The following is a 22,046-nucleotide window of genomic DNA, read 5'->3' on the forward strand; positions in this document are numbered from 1 at the left end:
AAATGAGGAGGTGGGTTAGTTACATAGTGAGAGCAAGGGATGATGGATAAAGGATTACAGGTAAATTAAAGTGATGAAGTAAGGGAAACGAGAAGATGGTATACCAAATCTCCTTGAGGGCAGAGATTATCATTTTTATGTCCCTAGTGCTTAGCATGGTACCATGCATATATTTTTTAAAGTTAAGAATACATCAGTGTGGAGAAATTCTAGTAGAGAATCTCCCTTCATCAATGCAAATCAGCCAGTCTTTTGTAACTTATCTTAGAAAGTTGTTTGAGGCAAAAAGAGGTTAAGTGATCTGTTGAGGATCATGTAGTATTTGTCAGAGGCAAAACCAAACTCTGGTCCAGGTCCAGCTTTCCGTCTGCTATGTGATCCTGCCTCTCACTTTATATATGATAGGAACTTAACAAATGTTTGCTAATTTAAATTGAAAAGTGGCTAAGCCGAAGTCATAGCCTTAGCCTCCTAATTAGTGTATTTATTGCTTTAGTTTTTAATTATTTGATGTTGTCATTATCTTATCATTCAAGAATCTCAATTATACCTTTATGAAAAAATGAAAAGCAAGAAACAAATTGTGCAAATAAGTAGAAATGACCTTTATTAAAATTTAGGAACTCTTACCTAAACTTTTTGTTTATTTTATTTGTTATCTTTCTATGTAAGTGAAAGGATCCATGTGACCAGGATGCAAGTTCTGTAGCTTTACATTGAATGGTCAAGAGCTTGAATTTCATTTAGAAACAAATAAACAATCATTGTAGTAATAATAGTAATTGCCAGCACTGACATAGCACTTTAAGGTTTGCAAAGAGTTTTATATGGATTATCTTCATCTTATCCTCCCAACAGCTCTGTGCTCTGTACTAGGTTTTGATAAGGATGATATTCTGCTCTGAGTGCTGTCTGGTACTTGCACGTTTATTCTGTAGACGGGCAAATATTGTTTTTGTATAGCTGTGCTTCTGTCTAGTTTCTCTGAAGTATTGTTTCTGATTTATATATTCTAGTTTTCATTCTTTGTTTTGTTCATTTTAGTTCTTTTCTCTTTGTATTCATTCCACTTGGGTCAACTTAATTTATGCCTGATTTCTGCTAGTTCCTAGTTGCTTGGATCTGACATTTGAACACTCTTTCTAGTTCCCTGCTTGCTTTTCACTTTACTGACCTGGTGGTGACCTCTTTCATTTACATTACCACTTTACAGAATTTACCTTGTAATTTTGTGTAACCCATAGCATCTAGTAGCTATTAACCACTGCCTTTTTGCTATACTTTGAGTTCCAGAAATTATAGAGGGATTCTGAGGTGCCCTGAGAAATTCTTTACAATGCAAAAATAATGAACTGTTTCAGTTATTTCGTTCTTTATGACAGTGCTGAAGAGCATAATTTCTCTGCAGTTTAGTTGCTTCCTCATCTGAGATGAGATGGCTATGATTTCCTATTAGTTTAAGCCTCCAAGTTGTATTGTCCAGCTTGATTACTCACTTTATCTCCAGACATGGCGCCAAACAACTACTGACATTTTCAAAAAATGAAATATACTTTTAAATGATGAAGATTTGCTATACATAAGGATATTTGAAAGAATATGATACAGGCTCTGAAAGCAGTTCTAAAAGTATTATGAGCAAAGGTAGAATTTGGATCGGAACATATTTAGTTTCCCAAGGCAATACATTTGGAAAAGCACCACATCACTTTGATTTATATCTTCTCCTAAAATTCAAGTATCATTACTTTATAATCACATACAGTTTATGGTTGTGTTCTATAAAGATTGCTTCCAGTTTAAGATGTAAGCATTAAAAATGGTTTATAAGAGCATGGTCTACATGTAAGATAAGAAATGTAAATCTTCATAAAAATTATAGAATTTTGGACAGAAGCTTCTAGAAGCCATAATTATTCAACCAATGAATGAAATAAATGAAAAGGTACTTATTAATAAGCACTTCCTATGTGTATTATCTCTAAGATTACAGAAACAACTTTGGGTTTTGGGATGCCCAAGATAAAGACTCTAAATGGGAAATGAAATAATTTTATCCAACGTAAAGAAGCAAAAATGAGAAGTTTCTTTTTATAGATTTATGTTTGTAAGTCTAAATTAAATAAGGAATCTGAAAGAAAAGATGTGAAGCTTTTCAGTCTGACTTTATCTTTGGGCAAGTCACTTCCTAAATATTTGGACAATGTGGCAAATTACTGAATTGTCATCAACTTTAATGTAGGTGAGATTAAGAAACAGTGAGAGAATGTTTGTTCCACATTTGCTGAGTATAAGAATTACAATGTAGCTGCATCCTCTTATAAGACCATTCATGTAACAACTTTATATAAGAAAAGCAGAAGAGTAGGAAATTAATTTGGCATATGCTCTGAGAAGACAAATGAATGGCAACATTTACATAGTTTCTTTTTTGTTTTTCCTATTCTAAAAGATAACACCATTAAATAAATATTGATAGTTCATCGCTGGTATGGCAATTCTACTTTTTATACTCTGTGGCAAAATATAAGAAGAATCATTTGTAGCATTATCATACTAAATAACTATGTGATACTACCATTTCTTCTGCCTGCCTTGTCCTTTGGATATGGGATCAAAACTCCAAAGCTTTATCTGAAGGGAAAGGAGAAAAATAAGCACTTTACAGAAATTAAGTTTGTGGCAAATCTTGCAAAGCAACTACTTTTCTAAGCAGTAAGACAGCATAGCATAGTGGATATGGAGCTGTCCTTGGAATTAGGAACACGTGGGTTCAAATCTTCCCTCAACACATATTGGCTACGTGGCTCTGGGTAAGTCACTTTGTTCTAATCAACACTGAGACTATACGTTTCATTGGTATGATTTCCATATCTGATATTTCCATGTACCAGTGAAATCATAGGCCTACTCTCTATCCTTATCTTTCTCATATAGTGAACAGAAGCAAAAAATAGGTATATGCTCACAAAAGATATTCACATCTATAATAGAGAGTGTTGTCTTGTGTAGAATCCAAGTGGAAAAGAGATTCCTTATAGAAGACTCTGACGTACTGCTGGATGGAAAGTTCATTCAGTTAGTCCAACAAGGTAGGCACTGGTAGAAGGAACTTGAACTGGGTCCAGAATTGAATAGAAGGAAGAAAATGACTGGGAGTGTATTTGGAAAATTATGAAATCCAAAGCTACTCCTTAACATCAAAACCCATCTTTTTAAACAAGGCTATTCGGCTGCTGATGTTAAGTGGCATGGAGTCATGGCACATTATAGTGTTTGAAGAATCAAAATTGATACTCCTAAAACATAAATCTAACCACGTCATTCTCTAACTCAAAATTATTTAATCGTTTCTGCTAAGTTAGCAACAAACTTCACCCACAAAGAAGTGCTCTAATCTCTTGGCATTGTCTTCTGGTAGTTGTCTTGCCTTGAGGCTACCGCTTTGGTTGAATGTGAATGTTTACCTTAAAGAAGATAAGTCTATGTGATCAGTCTAGCACTCTTAGCCACACATCCCTTCCTCTCACATCCTGTCTGTCTCTTCCCCTTACAATGCCAGTATTTCCTGTGAGGGTGCATTCACAAAGTTTTATTGCATTCAGGTAAATGGAAGGCAGTGTTGGTGACAAGAAGGTCATGAGATGCATGTGTATAATGGTTTGGAAAGAAACATATGAGAATACTAATCAGGATGGACATAGACATTTAGCAATCTATCTTTTTCAGGAAATGCCTGAATACGTTTTGCAAAGTAGCTTCTTGTATAGAAACAAAATAAACCCTTTTTTTTCTTTTTCCTTTTTTCTTTGTTAAGTACACAGACATGGAAACTGGAATCCTGAATTCCAACAGCTAATTGTCCAGTTTTCTTGGAATGTTGTGTGCATGAAGGAAGAGAGTAATGTCAAATAAGAATGGGAAGTTACATTGAAATTACATATAGATGGCCTTATATGTCAAGGTGACAAGGTTCAGGTACAGCTGGTTTTGAAATGTTTAATTTGAGCTGCTAATGAGACATTCAGATAGTAATGTCCAGAAGACTGTTGATGATTTGGTATTAGAGTACAAGAGTAGTACAATTAGGGCTGGGTATACAAATTTGAGAGTCATTTTCTTAGAGATGATTATTGAATCCATAGGAGTGGCTGAGAACAAAGAAACAGCCTGTAGGGAGAGGAGAAAGGGGACCAAGCTGTATCTTGAGGGAGCCTTCATGCTTAGCAGATGGGAAAGTGATAATGAGCCAGGAAAAAGAGGAAGGTAGGAGAAACATGAAAAGAGGAGTATCACAGAAGCCAAGGGAGGAGAGAATATCTAGAAGAAACCTTACAGAGGCAAGTTCTAATAAAGATTAAGGAAAAGGCCATCAGATTTAACAGATAGGCCATCATGAACTGAGAAAATTAACCTCTCCATCTTCTTTGAAATGGGGCATTATGAGTGTGAAATATCATGTACTTTCAGATGTAGTTAAAGAGTTGGTTTTACTGAACTATTTTTTCTATTGCTTTTATAAGTTCTTTGTTAGAAAAATGGGAGGGGAAGAATATGTTTGGAAGTGATGTGAAAGCACAAGCTATCAACAAAATAAAAACAAAATGGGGCTTTGGAGAAATTTTGGCTGAGTATGGAAGTTGGAAACCACAATATTGTGAGTGGTTTATGAGGAAGTGGATGTAATGAGAATAGACAATACTGTTTAAGAGTTTGGCAATGAAAGAGAATTTAAAGAGATGCCAGTAACAGCAACACTGTGCGATGACCGACTTTGTTAGACTTAGCTCTTCTGAGCAATGCAATGACCTAAGACAATTCCAAAACACTCATGATAGAAAATGCTAGCCACATCCAGAAAAAGAACTATGGAGTCTAAACACAGATTGAAGCATACAATTTTCCCTTTTTGGTTGATTTTTTTTGGTTTTTTATTTCTCATGGTTTTCCCCTTTTATTCTGATTCTTCTTTCACAATATGACTAATATAGAAATATGTTTTTATATGATCATACATGTATCAGATTGAATGCCATCTTGCAGAGGGGGGAATGGAGAGAGGGGGGAAATTTTAGAACTCAAAATCTTATAAAAGCAAATGCCGAAAATGAAAAATTAATTAATTAAAAAAAAAGAATTGGCTATGCCTGACTGTAGTAGAGCAAGGGGAAAACAGATTCAAAGGTGTAGAAGAATATAGAATTGAATTGAATCAAGACTGTGGAAGGAGACCATATTTTCTATTGGAGGAAAAAAAGTAATTGTTAAAGCAATTAATAATGTTAGCAATATTATGGAAAAATTAACCCACATAAAGGAACATGCTATTTTCAAATATTATGCACATTTGCATATGAACAAATAATATAATCATTTAAAATATGCCTTTCCTCCTCATATAGTGTAATAGACTCAGTAGACTATTTCTTTACAATACTTTGTCAGTGTTTACTCTGAGTTCTGTTTGGTACTTTGTCCACTTTTTCTTTATCTCATTTACCTGACATGTAGCTCACAAACAGTGGTATTGGGAACAACAAAAAAGCATGTCAAACATCTGCTAATATCTTTTTCATATTAATAGAATTATAGATTTTAGGATGGAGGACCCTGGAAGTCGTTGAATCTATCCTCCTCATTTTATCAATAAGGATCCTTAGATCTAGAGAGGTTACATGACTTGCCCAAGGTCATATAAGCAGTGAGTGTCTGAGGCAGCATTCAAATCCATGACTTCCTGACTCCTAGTCCAACACAGTACTTGCCTTTAAATTATTTATCAGTGGCTTCTTTTTAAATTTACTGTGTATGTCTCAGATTGGGGAAATGTGCAGTTTTAACATGTGATGGCTGCAAAGTATCATTTCTAGTTGTTAAATTATCCTCTTAATGAAATATAATCATTAATAATGTGGCTACTAACTCGAAACACTTTATTTACAGATTTTGCTGAAGAATCCTGCCTTCATGTGTTTAGTTCTATCCACCACCACAGAAGCCTTGATTACCACTGGATTTGCTACCTTTTTACCTAAATATATAGAAAATCAATTTGGAAAGTCATCCAGCTATGCAGCTACCCTTGGAGGTACATTCACATCATTAGATTTTCCTTTATGCTAAAAACATCAGCTATTCTTAAATATCCTTACTGCTAAAACTTTTAGTTTATACAAATTTGAATGTGACCCTTGGCAAAATTTCTAAGTATATGAAAGAAAAGATTCTAGAAAACAGTAATGGAGAGGCAACATGGTATAGTGAACAGAGAGTCCAGCTTAGACCTTTGATTAGGAAAGACCTGAGTTCAAGTCCCACTTCCAATACACATTGGCTGTGTGACCCTTGGCATGTCATTTAATCTCTCAGAGAACTCTTTTAGACTATGAAATTGCATGGTAGATGCTGGTCTTCTTTAGTAGAGGAAATTTCCCCTTCTAGAATTCTTCATATCAATGAAATCACTGGTCTGGGTTGAAAAAAAATGGAGCCAAAATTAAATTTGTAAAACTAAAAGTTGAATAATAAAACGTTGGAGTAAAAAGGAACCCTAGAGGTCATAGTTTAAGCCTCTCATTTTTAGAGAGGAGGTAACTGATATCCAGGGGGGTCATTTTGTTAAGCTTTAATGTCTCTGGGATAATAAAGTTTTTATTTATTATTTCATAATTTCTACCTAGCAGTGGCAGGTTATTGGATGTTCACATGTATTTGGGCTTTTGATAGATGGTCATTTTCAGGATATAATTTGTCAGAAGAGAGTTTCCAGAATCCTCTCCAGAATAACCCTTTTTTAAAAATCTCCTTCCTTTCCTATGACTTTTCTAATTTCTCTCTTGGCTTTTACTTTCCTCTTACCCACATTTACTTTTCCTTTTGCCTCTTCTTTCTTCTTCTCTTTCACACCTTTCTTCTTTTTTTCTTCTACTTTCCCAACTCTATTGCTTGTATTTTGGGGGGAGGAAAAGATCTGCCACTGCTAACTAGTTGAGCAAATGATTTGTTTTTTTCTGAATGTCATTGTGAATTGTTCTGTGATTGACTGTGTCTCATTCATATTCTAACTGTTGGACCTTTTTTTTAGGGATTGTTTTAATACCAGGAGCAGCTCTTGGGCAGATTTTGGGTGGTGTCATTGTTTCCAAGTTCAAAATGTCTTGTAAACAAGCTATGAAATTTGCAGTACTTTCATCTATAGCGTCCTTTTTGCTAACTATAACTTTAATTTTTATGAAATGTCCAAATGAGGCATTTGCTGGAGTTTTTCAACCATATAAAGGGTAAATATATCTTAATATCTTTTTATAGTTTAACATCGTAGTCCAAAAACTGTTTATTAGTCATTATCAAGTATTTTCCAAGTGGGTACTATATGTGTTCAGTGCCATATGAAACACTGTATGGGTTTATAAATCATAAGATGCTGTTGTTTTCAAGGAGCTTAAAATCATGTGAAGACAAATCTAATAACTGTGAAGATTTGGAGGATATTAAAAATGATAATGACAGTAATAATACTAAACATAGCATTTTAAATTTTGTACTGACTAATTGCACAATAAAAATTTGGAGAAGAAAGAATTGTATTAGTGCTGTCTTCCCTGCCTTTGATACTTGGGGACTTCAGTGATATCCTATCCTTCCAATCCATCAACTCCCTCAATAATAAAAATAGTTAGTAATAGAGCTTTAAGGTTCGTAAAGTGCTTTACAAATATCTCATTTTATCCTCATAGCAACTCTGGGAGATAGGTGCTATCCCCATTTTATAGATAGGGAAACTGAAGCTGAGTAACTGTAATTAGGTGACTTTCCCAAGGTCAGCTAGTAAGTGTCTGAGGCCATATTTGAACACAAGGCTTCAAGCCTGACTTCAGGTTCAGTGTTCTATCCATTATACCACCCAGCTGCCTCAACTCTAATAACCTACACCTTTATTTCATCTTATTTGTATACAAGAATTTTTGATTTTTGATCTTGCCAGTCCCTATAAACATTCTACTTCAAAGATAGAAATTCTGAAATTCCTCTCTGACCAAAACTTCCTATTTATCCTTATATCTTGTTCTTTCTAAGCTAATTCATCATTCTCATCATAACTGCTAATCCCTCCATGATTCAGTGTTCTTCCAGACCATAACCTCGTGCCCTGGCCTTTCCTTTCCTCCCAAACTTGGCCCAAGTTATCTGGTTCCGTATTTATAGTCTGTCTTCATGTTTTGAATTCTTTAACCCTCTCTTATTGGTCATGGCTTGCTAAAACCCATTTCTTGGTAACCCCTACCATCCCTTTTCTCCACCCTGTTCACCTGTGCTGGAGGAAGTCACACAATTGGGCCAACTAGGCCTCCTACAAATGGAAGTTCTCAAGTCTCATTACTTTATGGCAGTCCTTTTATTCCTCCCTAATTTACTTACTACTGTAGTTCCCACATCAACAGTTTACGAACTTCTCTCGAGTGTACTACAGTATCCCATCTTACCCCATCTACAGAGGGCCTTACCTCGTATTTAACTATGAAAATGGAGGACATTTATCCTGAGTTCCTTCTTTTCCTTTTTGCATACCTCAAAACCCTTTAATACCTTCCTTCACCCCATTCTCTGAGGAAGGTTCTCTTCTCAAAGGCCAGCGTTTCTACTTATTCCCTTAAACTCACCCCTTTTCATCTCTTCCAGGAGATTGTCCCCTCAATAACAAAGCCATATATAGAATGCTTATCAAATTTGCTGACCACTGTAAGGCAAGCTGTCATTTTATCATTAACTGCTTATCCTGTAATGGAATATAATATAAAATTTGGATTTTCTGAAGCCACCAACGAGAAATTTATTCAGAGGTGTGTATTTGCTACTTTCTCCAAAGACTATGGTATATACACTTTCCACAAAATATTCACCCACAGGCTTAGAGTATACTCCCTCCCACTGTTCAGAATTCTTGATAGTCTAAAATTTTAGGTCAAAGAAAATAAGATAAAATTTGTTTTTATCTTATTATAGAGGATAAACGCAAATGTAGATATTTGTGTGTGTGTGTGTGTGTGTGTGTGTGTGTGTGTGTGTGTATAAACCTTATATTTCAGTTCAGATAATCAACCTTACAAGTACAGGATGAGGAAGGTCTTACTAGATAGTCGTGTGTTTGGAAAGAAAATCTTTTGGTTTTAGTCGAATGATTATGGCAGTGAAGAAAGTCAATATGAACATTGCCTGCTTTTGAAAAGGCATAGAAGCCAGGGATGTGAGGCGAGAGTCCTGATGTACTTGCCCTGGTAACACCACATGTAGGATATTGTATTTATTCAGAGGGCTGTATTTTAGAAAGGACAGTGATAAACTGAGGAGCCTCTAGAGCAGTCAGTCAATATGCATTTATTAAGCACCTGTTATTTACCTGGCACCATGCTGAGTGATAGGCATGCAAAGAAAGGCAAAAGATAGTTCCTATTTTTAAGGAGCATGGACTCTAATCTGTAATGGAGACCATATGCAAAATACCATGTGCAAATAAGATATGTACAGGACAAGTTGGAGATGACAGAGGGGAGGTACGAGTATCAAGGAGAAATCAGGAAAGGGTTCTCATAGAAGATGGAATTTTAGCTTGATGTTGAAAGAAGCCAGAGCATGCAGGAAGCAGATATGAGGAGGGAGAATCTTCTAGACATGGGGAATAGTGAAAATTTCCAGAGACTAGAGATAGACTTTTGTGTGAGAAACAGCAAGAAGGCCAGTGTCACCAGATCACAGGGCATAGGGGAGCAGGAAGTAAAGGTGTAAGAAGACTGGTTAGGTCAGAGAGGGTGAGGTTATGAAAGACTTTGAATTTCAAACAGAGTATATATTTGCTCTTAGAGGTGATAGGGAGCCACTGGTATTTATTGAATAGAAGGAGGTAATATGGTCTGACTTTTGCTTTAGAAAGATTGATTTGACAGCCAAGTAGAGGATGAAATTGAGTGAGGAGACTTAAGTCAAGGAGATAAACCAGAAGTTTGGGCATTAGCCAAAGTATGAGGGGATAGAGCAAAGTGGGGAGAGGCTTGAAGCAGGGAGACCAGCCATTGCAGAAGTCCAGTCATGAGATGATGAAGGCCTACACCAGGATGGTGGCATTGTCAAAGGAGAGAAGTGGAGTATATGAGTGGTATTATCAAGGTAAAGCTGACAGGACACAGCAAAAGTCTAGATATTGGGAGGGAGGGCGGGTGGTAAGAGAGTGAAAAGTAGAGGATGATACTCTGTTCTGAATTTAAATGACTGAGAAGGTGGCGGAACCATTGACAGTAACAGAAAAGTTAAAAAGAGGAAAGGGTTTGAGAGGAAAAATGATGAATTCAATTTTAGACATTCCGAGTTTAAGATGTCAATGGGACAGCAAGTTTGAGATGTCTAATAGGTGATTGGAGATGCAAGCCTGGAGGTCAGGAGAGAAATTAGAGCTTGACTGAGTAGATCTGAAAATTATCAGCTTAGAAATTATCATTGAAACCATGGAAGATGATGAGATCACCAAGTAAAGTATGTAGAGAAAGAAGAGAAGAGGGCCCAGGACAGAGTCCCCTAGTGGAGGATACCTACGGTTAGTGGGAGCAAATGACTTGGATGAATATATAGCGAAGAAGATTGAGGAAGATCCGTGAGATAGGTAGGAAGAGAACCAGGGTAGAGGAGTATTAGGGAAACCTAGAGATAAGAGGGTTTCAAAGAGAAGAGGGTAGTCCATAGTGCCAACAGCCACAAAAGGGTCAAAGATAAGAACTGGGAAAAAAGACCATTAGATTTGAGCAAGGATTATTAAGCTTTTTTGTTTTTCATGGACCCTGATGACAGTTGGGTGAAACCTGGGGTCATCGAAGAAGAATTTTTTTTAAAATTCATAATCAAATTCAAAATTCATAATCAAAGGAAAAGTTAGTGAAAACAAAGATGTAACTTTTTTTCCAATGGACCCTCTGAAGTCTCTTGGTCCAGGAGCCCTGGTAAATGGTAAAGTACTTTCATAGTCATGAGGATTTGTTGAAAAAAATTGATGATGTTTAATCTGGAGAAGATAAGATATTGTGGTATACGGTAATTGAAAGAAAAGAGATTAGACTGGTTCTTGGCCTAAGAGGGCAGGACTTCTATTTCATAGAATATTGAGTGAAAGTTGTAAAGAATGAATTTAGCCTTGATTTCAAGAAAAAAATTCTTAACAGTTAGACCTACCCCAAAGTGAAATGGACTACACTGGAAAGTAATGATTTCCCCGTGATGGGAAGTCTTCAAGTAAAGCTGGACATCTTCTTGGTCAGGTATATAACAGAGGATTTTATTTTTCAGTACAGGTCAGACTAGGTGACTATTTTCTTTGGTTGGTTTTCAGATTTAGACTGAATTGGAATTCTCTTCTAACTCTGAAATTCTGTGCTTCTGTGGTACTTTGGAGAAATGTTAACTTCAAGACACATCAACAAATTGTTTATCAATAATGGGAAATTTGCTCACCAGATATTTAATTTATATTCAGAAATTAGTTTTAATAACTCCTAAGTGTCATTCACATAATACAGTAATGCCCACAAAGGTATGCATACAGAGGGAATTGGATGGAACCAGAGTTTCCATGATAAAGAGGGGATTGGCACACATGTGCGCACGCCCACACACACACACACGCACACACAACAAAAGAGAATTAGATGCTGCAATTACTGAGAAAAAAATTATAGATTTTTTCCAATTAAATATTAATTTTCTTTTCTTCACACTTCTCTCTCCCCAATTGAATAGTAAAAAGAAAAAGAAAACCCAAATAAATAATGCGTAGTCAAGCAAAACAAATTCCCACCTTGGCTATCATTCTTCATTTTTTGAATCCATCTAGAACAGAAGTGGAACAGAAAGCGGATAGCATGTTTCATCTTTAATCCTTTGGAATCATGTTTTATCATTGCATTAATCGGAGTCCTAAAGCTTTCAACTTTAATTTTTCCTTATAATTGTCCTTATATAGATTGTCATCCTAGTTCTTCTGACTTCATTCTGCATCAGTTAATAGTGGTATTCATAGTTTCTTCTAAAACTCTTCATTTTGTTATTTCTTAGGGCACAGTAATATCCTATTACATTCATATACCATAATTTGTTTAGCTGTTCCCCAGGAGAAAGGCACTCCTTTAGTTTATAGTTCTCTGCCACCTTAAGAAAAGCTCCTATAAAAACTTTTGCACCTGTGAGTACCTTTCTTATTTCTTTAATCTGTTGGGATACAGTCCTACCAGTTACATAGGTGGGTCAATTGGTGTACCTAGTTTAGTAGTTTTGGGGGCATAGTTCCAAATTGCGGCTTCACCAACAGTGCATTAGTGAGCCTGCTTCCTGTAGCCCCTCCAAAATTTGTCATTTTCCTCTTTAGTCAACTTTGCCAATCTGACAAGTGGTGAGGTAAAACATCGTTATTGTTTTAGTTTGCAATTCTCTAATTATTAGTTATCTGAAACATTTTAATATGGTTGCTGATAATTTATATTTCTTCATTTGAAGACTGTTACTATGATTGGCCCATTTATCAATTGAGGAATGATTCTCATTCTTATATGTTTGAATAATTTCTTATATATCTTAGATATGACACCGTTATTGGAGAAACATGCTGTGAAGATCTTTTCCCAGTTCCTTGTTTCCTTTCTAATTTTAACTGCATTGGTTTTGTTTGCACAAAACCTTTTTAATTTTATATAATCACAATTGTCTAGTGATCTTTGAACCTCTCAATCTCTTGTTTGGTTGTGAATTCAGTCCCCATCAACATATTAGAAAGATTATACACTATGACCAGTTTGGATTTACACCAGAAATGCAGGGTTAGTTCGATACAAGAAAGTCTGAAACTGAATAAGGTATAGTAATAACTTAAATCATTTAAACCAGATTATTATATAAATAGGTGTTGAAAAAGGTATTGACAAAACCTTTCCATAAAGGTAATTTCTTTCTTCCTCCTCTAATTTGCTTGTGATATCACCTTTTTTGATTAAGTCATGAATCCATTTGTACTATATCTTATGAAATGTTGGTCTGTACCTAATTTCATCCAGACTCCTTTCTAGTTTTTTCAGCATTTTTTAAGTAGTGTGTTCTTTGCCCAGTAACTGAGGTCTTTGGGTTTGTTGAATAGTATGCAACTGTGTCTGTTTGCCTCTCTATGTTATACATCTGGTTTGTTCCATTGATCTACTTGTATTTATCAATCAGTACCAAATCATTTTAATGATTACTATTTTGTAGTATAGTTTGAGATCTGGTACCGCTAGACTTCTTTCCTACTTTTTTTCCTTTGCTTCCCTTGAGATTCTTGATCCTTTATTCCACCACAGGAACTTTATTATTTTTCTAGGCCTATAAAATAATCCATTAGTGTCTTGATTGGCCTGGCACTGAATAAGTAAGTTAGCTTAGGATTGTTGTCATTTTTTTATATTGGCCTAGCCTATCCATGAGCAGTTAATATTTCTACAAGTATTTAGATCTACATTTATTCAAAACAATTTGTAGTTGGATTCATGCACTTCTAACTAAGTATTTTGTATTTCTTTTAGTTATTTTTAATAGGACTTCTCTTTCTCTCTCTGCCTCTTGTTTTGTTTTTTATATAATCAAAAATTTTCTGTTTTACCTTTTGGTAGTCCTCTCTGTTTCTTGATTGGTGTGATGGCAAGCAGGGTGGGATTTTTGCCTTTGTTTTTTTTCTTTAGGAGTGCTTCTCAGGACTAAGGCAGTCAAGTACCTCTGATGAGTCTTGCCTTTCAAATGTAATGGCAAGAAAAATGAACTTTTTGTTGTCTTTTGTTCTGGAGTGTTTCTCAGTACTAAGGCAATTAAGATGAGTCTTGCCTTTTTTTCAATCAAGAGTCTTTGATCAAATCGGGAGTCTTTGATGACCTGCTTAAGTAGTGGAAAGGCTTACGTCACATGGGTTTAAGTCACATGGTTGTGACACCCATTGACCCTGAAGAAGTGTATAGATACTCGGAGGTTAGAGTTTTGTTTTGGGAGGTTTTCACTCATTGGAAGAGTGGTTGTGTGGTGTGGCCAGAAGAGACTCTGGGTAGCCATTAAGAGCCCCCCCCACCCCTGACCCCATGAGCTTTGAAAACCCAGATATTGGTGCTTCTTTCTCTGGTAACTATATATTGTGATTTGGTCAGACAGATAGAAGCCTGTCTGTTGGTTTCTGTTATTCTCTCTGCCTGTAATTCCTGTTTGTAATTTCTGTTTGTATTTTCTCTGAAAGTTCCCCTGAACTAAGTGAATGATATATGTATGTTTAATTAAAGTAAGATTGTTAACCCCTCAAAGTTGCTTCCCTTAGAAAAGCCGATCAAAGAACATGTGCTAGTAGCCTTCCTGTGTGCTGGTGTTATTGGGCTTACACAGCCACAGTAGTGGCAAGTAGCATTGTTGCTACAATTGGTCATGACCTTTTCCTTAATTCATAGATATAACTAAGTATTTCTTCCTTGCACTTCTAATTTGTTTACGATGTCACCTTTTATGTCTAAGTCATGTACTCATTTGAAGCTTGTCTTAATATTCCTAGAGAGCCGATGAGTTATACCTAGTTTATGCCAGACTGCTTTCCAGTTTTTCTAATAGTTTTTATTGGATGGTGAGTTCTTGCTCCAATACCTGGTATTTGGGGAAATAGAAAATATCCGGGAATAGAAAACACCTAAGCTTTTGTGCTTGTTTGTTTCTGTAGATTCTGTATATTGTGTACCTACTTTGTTCCACTGATCAATCTATCTATTTCTTACCCAGCACAAAATTGTTTAGATGATTATAACTTTGTAGAATAGTTTCAAATTTGGTACTACAAAACCCCTTTCCTTCCTATTTTTTTCATTAATTTTCTTGAGATTCTTGACCTTTCATTCCTCCAAATGAATTCTGTTGTTTTTTTTTCTGGCTCCACAAAGTAATTCCAGACATATTGGCCTTTTTGCTCTTCCTAAACCATAGTACTTGAACTCCCATTTCTGTATCTTTGCGCTGACTGTCCACCATGCCTAGAATACCTTTCTACCTCTTGAAATCTCTCATTTTAAAGACTCTGTTCCCTCCTCCTACACACATACCCAGTTACTAGTGACTGTCCCCTCAAGGTTACCTTTATCTATTTTATATATTCCTAAACAACATATACCTTTTGTCTTTCCATCCCAATTACCTAGCTCAGTGCCTGGCACATAGTAGATGCTTAATAAATTCTTCTTGATTGATTGATTGATTGATTGATCATGAACTCAATCAGAAAATGCTAGATCTAAAATCAGAAGTTACCTAAGAGGACATCAAATCCAACCTTTTACTTTATAACTAAAGAAACTGAAGTACAGAGAAGTTAAATGGCTTTGACAAAATTGTATAGATAATCATCAGAGATAAAATTTCAACTTAGGTCCCCTAACTCCAGAGGCAGTGCCTTTTCTACTGTACCATATTCTACAGCCTAATTATGCAACTATTTTTATTAATAAAAATATTCTATATATCCAATAAATAAAATGTAAACAAATCTTTTTTTCTTTAGAGTAATGTCCAGCTTATTATAGTAAACTATATGACCTCTAAGCACGACTGTTCTGTAGTGATCTCATTTTTAGATGGACACCTACATTTTAAAGTGACCATTAACTTATAAAACAGAGATTCAATTTGTTTCTTACAGAGCAGAAAGCGTAGGAAACATCACAGCCCCTTGTAATTTGAGGTGTAATTGCTCTCGCTCATTTTATTATCCTGTCTGTGGAAGAGACAGTCTCCAGTATTTCTCTCCCTGCATTGCAGGTTGTACGTCTTCAAATACAATAGAACATCAAAAGGTAATTCGTTTTTAAAATATTTCTTCAGCATCAGTGAGGAACCTGTCTTTTCCAGGATATTTCTAGTACTCAGAATCTACCATATTTATGTGGACATCTATTTTGATTAGGTTTTTTATAAATTTACTTTTCTTCTTTTTAGAGTTGGGACAGAGAAGGCAGATGGTGGGAGGAATCCAGGGGTGAAGACTGACAAGTGATGAATGGAAATAGGACAAGCGGCTGAGGAATTTGAGAACAAAGGACACTGTAGAGTAGAACTGACTAACTATAGGGTCAAGATTAGAGAGGGACGAAAGTAAAGTTGGAGTAGGGACGATGGCCTGAGAATGTACTGAGGGGCAGGAGAAATTGGAAGTATCAGTGAATAATTATCCATTTTGTGCATCACAACCTAGTTCTTCCCCAAGTCTCTATCCTGGACCACCTTCTGCCCTGTCCTATCCTTTCCATTCTTCTTCCTTTCTCTTCTCTTCTTTGTACTCTCTCAATGATCTCATCAGTGCCCATGAGTTCAGTCATTTCAATGCAGATGACTCCCAGTCCTATATATACACTCTTTATTTCTTTCCTAACTCTAGATCCACAGTAACAATTGTCTACTTGTGTATCTCTACTTGAATGTACGATAGATGTTTCAAACCCAACATTTCCTAAATGGTATTAATGTCTATGCCCTATCCACATGCTCTTCAACTAATGTCTCCTCCAAACTCCATTTCTATTGAGAGCACCATTAACTTTCAAGGCACCCTACTTTAGCAACCTAAGAATTATCCTTCACTTTCTGCTCTGCTTTACTCCCTACATGTAATCATTTATCTGGACTTCTCTGTTCTGCTTCCACAAGATCCCTCACAACTATCCCTTTTTTTCTAGTCACATAGCCAATATTCAAGTTCAAGCCATTATATCTTGCTTGAGATACTATAACTGCTTTCTAATGCACAAAACTATACTGGCTAGATGTATTATAAATTCATGCAATCTACCTTCAATTGGGCCCTTATGGTTGTGAGGGAATCCTTTTACTGTTCTCTAATTCATTCCCTCTCAAACCACAAAAACCATTCAGAATGTTTTCTTTTCTTCTCAAGCCTCCCACATATCCTCTTCTCTCACCTCACTCAGCAGAGGACCTCACCTCTTACTTTACTGATAAAAACTTAGTCCATTTGGATTTCTAATTATCCCATTCTCTTCATTTCAAAACATCTTGTCATCTTCCATTCTCTCTTTCCCTCACTGACAGAGGTTGCTCTTCTCATTGACATATCACTCACTTTACTCCTTGGTCATCTCTTCTCTAGACACCTTGCTGCTCAGACCACAGACCATGCCCTGGAGGACTTACTGTCTCATTTCTAGAACTGCCACCCTGTGGCCTCACTATACTGTTAACCTCTATGTTAAAATAGATCTGCTCCAGTAAGGCCTCATTTTATTTCCTGACCATCTCTGAAAAATTCTCCATGTTGCACCTCCTCCCCCATCCCTTTAATTTTCATAACTCTACATAATCTTCTACCTTTGCTCCTTGTTCTGTTACCACTCATGCTTTGACAAACCCTAACATTGAATTATGCCCACCATCTACATTTGCTCCTACTCACATCCTACTAAACAGAGCTACAAGAAGTCCCACCATCTTGTTGACTTGGTCCACTACAAAGTATGTGATCTAATCTCAACTGGGCTGCAGTACTGTATCAAAGCAATCCTTTTCTTCTCTCAAATGGATTTTCTCATCCCATTTTCCATAGTGGCTTCTCAAACTTCTTGCAGCACATCCTTCCTCTCCCATATGAGGACTTTATACTTTACTGAGAAAATTAAGACCATTTACTGTGAACTCCTCTTCTCTTCAATGTCATTCTCTTTGATTTCATCATTATCTCCTCCTTTATTCCTTTCTCTAATGAAGAGGTAACTCCTGTCTTCATTAGAGGCAACCCTTCTACTTAGACCCTTAAACCCATCCCCTCCCCTCTTCTCTATCATCTTGCTACCACTTTGGTCACGCCTCTCTCTAAGCTTGTCTTTCCCTACCTGTTATTCTTCCACTTAATGTGTACAAACACAGCCTTGTTTCTAAATTTTTTAAAAAACCCTCACTGTATCCTCCCCTTTTCAGGAAGACTCATTGAAAAAGCTGTCTAAACCCATTGCCTTCATGTCCTTTACTCCTTACTTTCTTCTAAACCCTCTGATATCTGACTTCTGGTCTTATTATTCAATTGAAATTGTTCCTACAATGATATACATGATTTTCTAATTTCTAATCTAATGACCTTTTTTCAGTTATTACACCTTATACCTGACCTTTCTACATCATTTGATACTGTTGACCATCTCCTGCATATTTAGGAGTTCAAAATCTTTTTTTCTATCATGTTTCCCTTTGGTAGACTGATGAGTCAGACCTCGTGAAGCCAATGGACCCATTCTGAGACTGTTTTTAAATACATAAATATATATATGTGTGTATATATATATATATATATATATATATATATATCACTATATTCTTTCATGGAATCTCATCAGCCTCCATGGATTTTATTAGCATATCTCTGTAGTTGACTCCTAGAACTATTACTTCTAGCCTTAGTATCCCTTGTGAGCTCTAGTCCTACATCACCAACTGACTACTAGATAGATGAAACTAAATGTCCCATAGACATCTAAAATTCAACATGTCTAAATCTGAAACTTGTTATCTTTCCCCCTAAACCCACCTATCTTCCACACTTTCCTTTGTCAGGGATGCCACAATCTTTCCATTCACCCAACTTCAAAATCTCAGTGTCATTCTCAACTCCTTCTCTCACTCACCCCACATATGAAGTGGCTACTGTGTGCCAGACCTGTGCTGAGCACTGAAGATACAAATATGGAAAAGAAAGATAGTTCTCACCCTCAGGGAACACACAACAATCTAAAGAAAGAAAACAACACACAAAAGGAAGCTGAAAAGAGTATACTGAAGAAGTCCAGGAGAGTGCAGCTGGTTGGGAAATAAAGAGATGACCGGTCCAGGCAGTCAGCTTACATGGAGGTTCTAGGGGAGTTTATCCCTCCACCATCCAGTCGGAGGAGCAGAGGATACTGAGGAGGTGAGAGTACTGCATCTGATGCCATCTTGCAAGGTGATAAGGTTCCTTATGGCCAGGTTCCTAGAGGCATGAGGGAAGAGCAGTCTAAAGGAGTGCAGCAAGGTGGGAAATGAAGAATTTGCCAGTTTCCTTCATTTTTATCTCTATGGCTCTTGCTACCCCTCTTTTTTCTCCATTCACCCAGCAATTGCTTCAGACTTAATACATATCATTTCCCTCTGCAACCTCTATGGGCTGTCCATACTGGATTTCTTGCTGTTCCTCACACAAGACATATACTCTCCTGTCTGAGTGCATTTGCACATGTTTTTCTTCATTCCTACAATGTTCTCCATTCTCACCATCACCATTTGGAATCTCTGCTCTTCTTAAAGATTATGCTCAGGCACCACCTTCTATTTGAGATATATCCCTTGACTATTAACACCTTTGTCTCTCCAAACTCCCACCTAGGTTTTCTTGTTTCTGCTCTGTGTGCATTTTGTATGTACCTACACATGTGGATGAAACCTTCCCCATTAGATTATAAGCTCCTTGTGGGCAGTGACATTTTGTATTTTATTTCTATATGCCTAGAACCTAGAACATATGTAGTACTTGGCAAACAGTACTTATTAATGGATTGATAGTTGTACCTCTTTGTTATCCTGCAACTTATACTACAAGAATCTCCTGAGGCCCTGAGAGTTTAAGGGGTTTGTCCGGATACGGAGCCAATTTGTGCCAGAAGCTGGCACAGATCTCCCTGACTCTGAGAATAGCTCCTTATCTACCACATCAGAGTACCTCTTATAAATAATCAAAATAGTTTATTTTGTCTTTTGTGATACCTTTCCTTGCATCATTCAGTTCTCTCCCTAACCATGAAAGCACCTTTCATTCACCTATCACTTTTTCATTTAGGTTGTTTATCCATTTGAAGTTTATTGTGTGGTATAGACGTTGGACTAGCACTATTTTCTATTAATTCCAACTTTTCCCAGCACTTCTTATTGATAAGGAATCCTTCCCACAATGTTTTGTATTCTTGGGTTTAGTAAACTATTGTGTTTTATTTCTTTTGGGCCTTGGTTATCTAATCCGTTCTACTCATATATTTCTTTTGACATAACCAGTACCAAATAGATTTGATTACTGCTTTATGATATACTTTAAAATAGGTTACCTTCATTCCTACAGTGTCTTAGTGATGTCCCAGAATCAGCTAGAAGTAGTATTTGTTGTTTGTATCAGGTGGTAAGTATATACAGGTACAGATTCACCATGCTTAAGGAGAACTTCTTGAACATCCCACAAATGGGAGAAAATGACTCCCAGAAACCAGAAACTAAGAGTTAACTCTCTGCTACATGTGCCCACTTTCCCCTAGACTCTGAAAGAGAGAACTTTTCTTAAGCATTTTCTAAAGGCGATGCTAAGTCCTTGAGATACAAATGCAAGCAAAGGAGACAGTATTTGCCTTTGCAGAGCTTTCATTTTAATGAGGAAGACAGCACATAAAGTGGAACTGAAAAAGGGTGGAATGAGGGGACTTAAGTGATGTGGTGGACTGAAGATGGCTGGGAAGTAGTGGGAAGCCTGGTTCCAGGAAGATAAGGTGAAAGCTCTCCTATCAGAAGTAGTCCTGAGTTCCAGTGTATGTGTATGGAAGGAAAGAAGGAGAAGGCATGATGGGGATTATGACTAGAATGTAGAGATTATGGTAAAGAGATGGTGAAAACATATAGTTCTGTAACTCAGTGGCTACATTTCTAGGCTTATTAAGCTTGAGAGTCCTCACTACTGATATCATGTAGATTCTACTGATTTTTAATTCCAATATGTCTGAGAAGTTTTCTTATATTATTTTCTAAAATTTAATCTTTTCCTGATGTTTTCTGAGTAATCCTGCAATTATATGACAATATTTGATCTTCAAGGTCAAGTTCTTTGGCTTATAGAGAGGGAGGGAAGGAGAAAGAGAAAGAATGGGAAAGGGAGGAAGGGAGAGAGACAGAGACAGAAGAGATAAGAGATCACAGTTCAACGGTAAGAGCAGAAACATTTTTAAAAGATGTTTTTTATTGGTATCATTTGTTTCTTACATCATTGTCATTATCCCAAGTGTCCCTTCCCCTTCCTGAGAGCCATACTATATAACAAATAGTATTTTTAGTGAGGAAGAAAAGTCAACACAACTGATTAAGCCATAGAAAAAGCCTGAAGACATGTGCAATGTGTAACACTTTATAGACCCCCTACTTCCACAAAGGATTGAGCTGAGGAGTGTCCTTTAATATCTCCTCATTTGAGTTCTGCTTGATCTTTATACTTTTGTTACATTTACTTTGGATTTTTGGAGTGTAGTTCTTTCAATTTTCATTGTTGTAGTTACTGTATATATTGTTTTCTTACCTCTGCTTACTTCATTATGTACCAGTTTATAAAGATTTTTCCATGCTTCTACATATTCATCACATGCATCATTTCTTACAGCACAGTAATGTTCTATTATATTCATATTTGTTTAACTATTCTCCATTTGATGGGCATATACTTTGTTTTAGTTATTGGCTATCGCAAAAAGTGCTTTTTCAATAATTTGGAGTGTATGGGGATTTTTTTCTTATTGATGATTTCCTTGGGGTTTAAGCTCAGTAATGGGCTTATGGTTCAAAGGGTATGAACATTTTAGTTGCTTTATTTGCATAATCCCAAATTGCCTTACAAAATGGTTATATCATTTTATAGCTCCACCAATAGTGTATTAGTAGGCCTATTATTCCACAATGACTCCAGCATTGACTATTTCCATTTTTCGGTCATTTTTGTCAGTTTGCAGAATATATGATAAAACCTCAGAGTTGTTTTGATTTTCATTTCTCTTATTATTAATGATTTGGAGCATCTGTGTGGTTGAGAATACTTTGCAGTTCTTTTGAGAGTTGTTTGTTCAAATCCTTTGACCACTTATCTACTGAGGAATGGCTATGTCATATATTTTTTAAAATACACATACATGTATTTATACACACATACATACATATATATAAACATGTATATATAAGTTGTTTATATA

At 36.2% G+C, this 22,046-nt stretch overlaps 1 protein-coding gene across 1 annotated transcript in view; it reads left to right on the plus strand.

The window, feature by feature from the left end:
* LOC118840419 (solute carrier organic anion transporter family member 4C1-like) overlaps nucleotides 1–22,046 on the plus strand; it is a 120,249-nt gene that overhangs the window by 39,286 nt on the left and 58,917 nt on the right. Inside the window, exons 7-9 of the mRNA XM_036747920.1 lie at nucleotides 5,944–6,088; nucleotides 7,085–7,280; nucleotides 15,719–15,872. Of these exons, the coding sequence (XP_036603815.1) occupies nucleotides 5,944–6,088; nucleotides 7,085–7,280; nucleotides 15,719–15,872 (495 nt within the window). The remainder of the gene's footprint in view (nucleotides 1–5,943; nucleotides 6,089–7,084; nucleotides 7,281–15,718; nucleotides 15,873–22,046) is intronic.

The sequence above is a fragment of the Trichosurus vulpecula genome, chromosome 1 (assembly GCF_011100635.1).
Source record: "Trichosurus vulpecula isolate mTriVul1 chromosome 1, mTriVul1.pri, whole genome shotgun sequence".
In the NCBI taxonomy this organism is placed as follows: Eukaryota; Metazoa; Chordata; class Mammalia; order Diprotodontia; family Phalangeridae; genus Trichosurus; species Trichosurus vulpecula.